Genomic DNA, 6,313 nt, shown 5'->3' on the forward strand with positions numbered 1-6,313 from the left:
ACCCCATTTGAAGGGATTATGCCGAGTATGTTATCTTTTGCTTGAATTTCATTGTATAGAAAATCTTTAAATTAGAGGACCGGTAAATTTGAAATGAGAAAGAATCTTGAGGTTATAGTGAATGTGTCACATATTTTTTTATTGTCCAATAAACTTTTAAAGAGCTAAGAGTATTTCTTAAAATTGAATTGTTGTGTGACATAGTAAATGTGTACCAAATTATTATGGATTGTTGACAAACCAATGTTAACAAAAAAACAGAATATATTAACAAAAAAGAAGCCTTATCATATTCTGTACTGAATGAAATTCCAGTACATCCTTCAAGGGTAACACCTAAATGTAAATCGTGATTGGAAAGATATGTATTCTTTCAATGAAAAAAATATGTGTTTTATATTTAGATTTTGAACTTTTTAACTAATTTAATCATTAAATTTAATTTAACAGGTATTGATCATGAATGCTCAAGAGATTGATCACAGCAGGAAGGAAAAATGCACTTGCTATTGTAGAATTTATAAATATATATGTATCAATGTAAATAGGCAGCAATCACTATGATATGTAAATGTCATGTGGGCATCCAGTTGTATAATATTCACAAGGTTGTATTAAACATACATTTGAAATTTTATGATATGTCCGTGATAGTGATATTATTGTATGTTAACTGAACAAGACACAATAATAACAGATTCTACTAATTCCACAGTAAAGCTTATTATTTGTAGAATATACATACTTGACAACAGTCTCCTTTGCTTTTAAATTTAATTTGATTGCTTTGTATAATACGATTCTGAAATTAATTTGATCTTCTTTCATAGTTAATTCATAAGCGAGTTTCTCTACTTTCAAATTTTTCTTCTGATTCTTGGTTAGTAGCTTATCGTGGGCTATTTTTAAGTTCTGACAAAATTCAACAATTTGAAGTTCAATTCATCTTATTAGATGTTTCAGCTCCTGAGAATTACCTGGCTTGAGTTATATTTAAGCAAACACCTTGAGTGCATCAAGCTTGTCTATTTCTTCACTGCCTTTTGTTCTATATTGCCAGAAAATATAGTTCTTTTGTCTTAATATTATTGAAATTTTGATAATATTTCTCCCTCAAGTGTTTGTTCAACCTCTCTTAAGGTTTGTTTTCTTAATCAAGGTACTTTAATGGCTAAGATAAGTTTGTTTCCTATATATATATATATATATATACTATATTAAAAGTCCTAGAAATATTTTTAAACCTTTTACTTTTCATTAAAAAATTTTGCAATAGACACAATCATCTTTTCACGTTTTTATGAAACTATTATTTAACTACTTTTAAAATATTTGAAATTAAAGAGTAAAGAGGATAATATATGGAGAAATAATGTTGATGATATTTTTTTCCTTTAATAAGTTAAAAAAGAGCCCTAAAATATCTAATAGAAAAAAGTACTAAAATAATTACCATAAAAGCTGACCTAAGCTTGGAAAAACAAAGTAGCTTTTTGGTTTTGGTAGTACTTATAACTTGGTAAAATGATTTCAACATAAGTAAAAGCATAGTTGAAGTGAAATTCTGACAAATAGAATGAAGAATTTGACATCATAATTAACTCGGGCATTCGTAACTTTTTACTCATTTTACTCTATTAGCGGAGCTTCCTCTGAACTAAACTTTGCAATGTCCAGATAAAAACTGAACAACATCCAAGAGACATGCAATTAAAATAAAGATCTTCCTCTTTATTATTTAAAGCATAACAGAAATATGTCTGTTGGTCACTGAAACATGTTACAAACCCATAGAGTTATGGTCACACTTCACTTGGAATCTCTGCAACATTCTACTTCATAGAGGATTTAACAGAATACTTCAGAAATTTCGTTGTTATTTTATTTCTCAGAATTTGAATATACTTTCTGAAAAATAATACACGGGCCTTTCATAATCAGTCCTCCAAGGTGGGGTGGGGGGGGGGGGGGGGGGGGGGGGGTAGGGTATACAAGTTTGATTGTTTCCAAAGAAAATCAGTGTGATATTACTGATCCTCTGTCAGCTTCCTTCACCAAAGATGCAGCACCAGATCTAACAGGTTTCAGTGAAGTTAATTTTACTTCACCGCAGGATTCTTTCCAAATGCTAGAATAGCTGAGACAATTCATAAATGCATGAGACTGTACCTCTTAGTATAGTCATTCCCAAATCAAACTTATTTATAGACACATCGGTATTACCCCTCTGAAACTGTGAATACATACAAAATAGTAGGACCGAACACATGAAACATAGGCAACACACCGAATACTGCAATATCACTTTGCTTTATCCCCCATCCCATTTCTCATACCTTGCTTTATCAACTAGCTCAGCGAATGTTGGAACACTCAAATTAGAACTTTTCTGGTGACAGAAATTCAAAATAGGCAAATAAAACCCATCGACCTTATCAAGCAATTCAGGAACAGTGATAATAAGCCCTGGGTTCCAATATTTAACTTGCTTGGAAAATTCTGAAACTGCATAAATAGGATTATCAGTTATAGTAATGGAATCCATGGCACTAACACCGAAGAAACAAAGAGGAAATTGGATAGACTTGGGGGTGAAAAATAAGAGCGGCATCGTTATTGTTGATACCTAGTTGGTGAAAAAGTGTTATTGTTGATACCTAGTTGGTGAAAACGTCGATCAATGATGATTAGATTAATTTATAAAGAGAAGAAAAAAAAAAAGTTGGCGAAAACGTCAGAGGAGATTCTGGACACCATGCACTAGAACCATTAGCCAGATTCAGCATAAAAAAAGGCTGATTTTCCAGGAAACAAAGTGATGTTTCTGAATTGGAAAGAAAACATAAAAAGATTTTGACAGGAAAGAGAACATATTCTGCAGATAGAATTGGGAGGAGGAGCTAATACATAACCATATACCCTTGCCAAAACCCAAACAGAATTTATATCCGTCTCCTATTATCAACACGTTTTCTCTTGGATGGTCCACCTTCTAAATGGTCCACACTGGATTGTATCTAAAGAAAAGAATAAACTGTCAAATACAATAAACTAGCACATCTAAAATCCAAGATCACACGTCAAAAGAGTGATGGTTGTTACCTTATTTAGTTTCTCTCTGACCAGCTTAACAGTTTGATTCATAGATTGAGAAGGAAAGTATTCCTGACATCGTACCAAGGGGGAGAAAAAAAGAGTCATTCTACTGAAATTCAAAACCAAGTGTTGAAAACCTGTATGCAGTAAGCAAAAATCACGCACATAGAGTTCATACTAGAGTTGCAAAGAGAAGTTGAAATAAAGCCCCCAGATAGTCGGTAAAAAGGTAGTTCTACGATTAGAACATCTAGAAAGTGGTGGCCTGACTGAACTGTAGAACGGAATAATCATTTATGAATAAATTTCTTATTTCTCCAGGTTCGTTCTCCTCTCTTCTCCTAGGGGCTCGTTTTCTTCCTCCTCGTGTCCAGAAGTAGAATGATAAAGGAGCAAATACTAAAAGGAAAATGCCAGATCTCTTAGGTAAATTGCAATTGAGTCTTTCCGTTGATAATTTGTTGCACGAGAAAAGGGGAGGATAAAAGAAAAGAAGATGAGGCAACACCAGAACAGTTGGCACAATTCACGAACCAGCTTTCATGACCCTCACCAGCTAAACAAGCATTAAACTGAGCCAAAAATGATGGGATTCCTGCTCCACCCACCTAGGCATGCTTAACCATATTTTTTCCATAACGGTAGTGTCTAGACCAACTTGCGTACACCTCTATTAATTCTACAGGATACCAGCAACCTACCACTAGCAACATGTACCAGGTAATTATGTCCAGTGTCCATCAAGGCTTAGACAAACAAAAGAGATCACCTAACGTTTTTGTCTCCACTGAGATTTGAACTTGAGACTATGGTTCCCCTCCCACTTTGTTGACCATTAGTCTTACCCATATGAGGCGCAACCACATGATAACCAATCAAAATAATCCCAAGTCCTCTTCTTGATACTAGCTCTGCGAGCCCCAAGGATTAACTCACAGGCGTAAGTTCAGCCCAATCAATGGAAGTCCCTAATTTTTGCAATCCCAACACTCCCTAACGATAGCATCCTCATACTCTATAAATAGTCCCTTTTGACGGGAAAACACATCTTGGGCATATTTTGGAGCAAACAAGGCATGGAGCAATTCTATACCAACTTTATTTCTTTTCTTCTTTATTTCAATATTAATTCTTGTTTCCTCACTCGACTCATCAGTAACTAATTTCTTTAATCCAGGGGGTTGTGGTAACTCGTGAATATAGATGGTTGACGATAATTTCTATCTCAATATGAATTATCAAATGTGACTACTTCTTTAGTTATGTGCTTAATTGTTTGATTGTTTGGCCAACAGATAGGTTCAATCGACTATCTAAGATATATGCTTGAAAAATATATTCTTAGATCAGAGAAGAATTAAAGAGGACTTGATCTAATTCCCTAGATTTGGGGTACAAATTTGTGGCTAGGATAGGGATATACCCAGATGCCTTGTTCAATTAAATGTCATAAACTCGATGAATTCTTAATAGATGAACTTCATCAAAAAATAGGCGACAAGCTATTCTAAATAGGCGAGTAGTAGTTCGGGAGAATACTACGAGTAAATCTAATCCGGTTAATCATCAATCACTAGTAATTTGGGTTGAGGAATAGTTTGCGAACTCAATAGGATTGGCGAACTGATGTGCCATGGTTTCATGGAACTTTCGAAGTTTAACACAAGAAAATTATGCAGGAACTTAGGTCATCTTGTTAGATATAATGTGTTTTTGTGTTGATTTTGCAAGAAAACAGGATGCAGAGCAAACGTGAGAAAGAAGATGAAACCAGGCTGAGTTGGTAACCCACGAATTGACTCACGACTCGTGGGTGGGGACCTACGCCTCGTGGACGGATACGTGACTCAAGTTCTGAAACCTGATTGCCAAGTCCGATTTCCACGAAGGCAACCTAGGATCTGTGACTCCAACTCAACCACATGAGTTGGAGTCGTGAACCATGTTCATGTTCTGAAGATTGAAGACAAGCCTGATTTCCACGATTGCAAGTCACGACTCGTGGGTTTGACCCACGAGTTGTAGGCGTTGCCGGCCTGCTTTTCCTACACAGTTTAGGATAGGATTTATTTTGTATCTATAAATACTCACTTGATGTTTTATTATTATTTTACGCACTTTATATACTTTTTACATTATTCTGAGGTTTTGAGATACATTATTGATCTTGGAGTCATTGATATTGGTTTTGAGGTTTATAATCAATTTGAGATTTTGGTTTTTCATCTTATTCTTGTAATTTCAACATTATGCTTTCATTATGAAATCTTCGTGTACGCTTACGATCCTGAGTAGCTAAACCCCATAACTAAAGTTGTGGGAACCATGATGAATTAACGAAGCAGGTTAAGTGTGAAGTCATTCTAGACCGAGTTCTTGCATGTATAATACATTTGATTGCTTTCTTGACGGTGGCCAACATTAGGAACTCGTCAGTATTCTAGACTTGCTCGAGAGAGTGGTAGAAATTGGAAAAGGAAATAACAATAGTAATTTAAGCTACCAACCTTTATCTAATTAACTTGAGCCGTAACTAGGATATTTAATCTGAGATCACAAAACAAGGGTCAGTAATGCAACACTATGAATCCGAGAGGAGATGAGTAAAATTCATCTAAACCAAGGTCGAGAGACGTTTGGGTGATACATAACGTGTTAGATTTTGCATGCAAGGCATCAGGATAGTCCGATAAGCACGACTAGTCTATGGAGGTATGAAGTCATGGGAAACACAATCCTAATGCTCGTCTCATATTGATCACAATCCAATTAACTAGCAACAATTATTATTTCTCTTACTGTTACAACCCCCCCCCCCCCCCCCCCCTTAATTTAAGCAATTCCCAATTACAGCAGCAAACTCTTGATAAATTTGAGGTGTAATTTGGGCGACATCAAACTTTAGCACCATTGCCGGGAATACGGTTCCTAACAGCATTAAATCGGCCATCTCAGCATGGTGTTCAGGAAACTGTAGAGCAAGTCACTGCTCGCTTAATGGCTGAGGAAACTGCTAGGCAAGCAACTGTCCGACAAGCAGCTGGGAAGAAAGGGCTAAACATGAAGAAAAGCACCAAGCCGCACTTAATAGGGATAGAATAAAAAGAAACAGAGGTCAACAACCCATCCACCAATACCTGCCAGTGTATGATGATCCAGACGAGGATTTGGGGTATGGTTGAGCCAGTTGAAACAGGTGCAATAATTCCTCCGGAAT

General features: G+C 35.7%; 1 protein-coding gene across 1 annotated transcript; it reads right to left on the bottom strand.

Moving 5' to 3' along the window:
- Nucleotides 1–1,710: 1,710 nt before the first annotated feature.
- Nucleotides 1,711–3,165, bottom strand: LOC107856891 (RNA-binding protein 48; the record flags this gene model as incomplete). Its single annotated transcript, XM_016701857.2, is given in 2 exon segments — nucleotides 1,711–3,017; nucleotides 3,103–3,165. Coding segments are annotated over 2 exon segments (138 nt in total), but the record flags the coding sequence as incomplete, so codon positions are not given.
- Nucleotides 3,166–6,313: the final 3,148 nt, after the last annotated feature.

The sequence above is a fragment of the Capsicum annuum genome, unplaced genomic scaffold, assembly GCF_002878395.1.
Source record: "Capsicum annuum cultivar UCD-10X-F1 unplaced genomic scaffold, UCD10Xv1.1 ctg2727, whole genome shotgun sequence".
In the NCBI taxonomy this organism is placed as follows: Eukaryota; Viridiplantae; Streptophyta; class Magnoliopsida; order Solanales; family Solanaceae; genus Capsicum; species Capsicum annuum.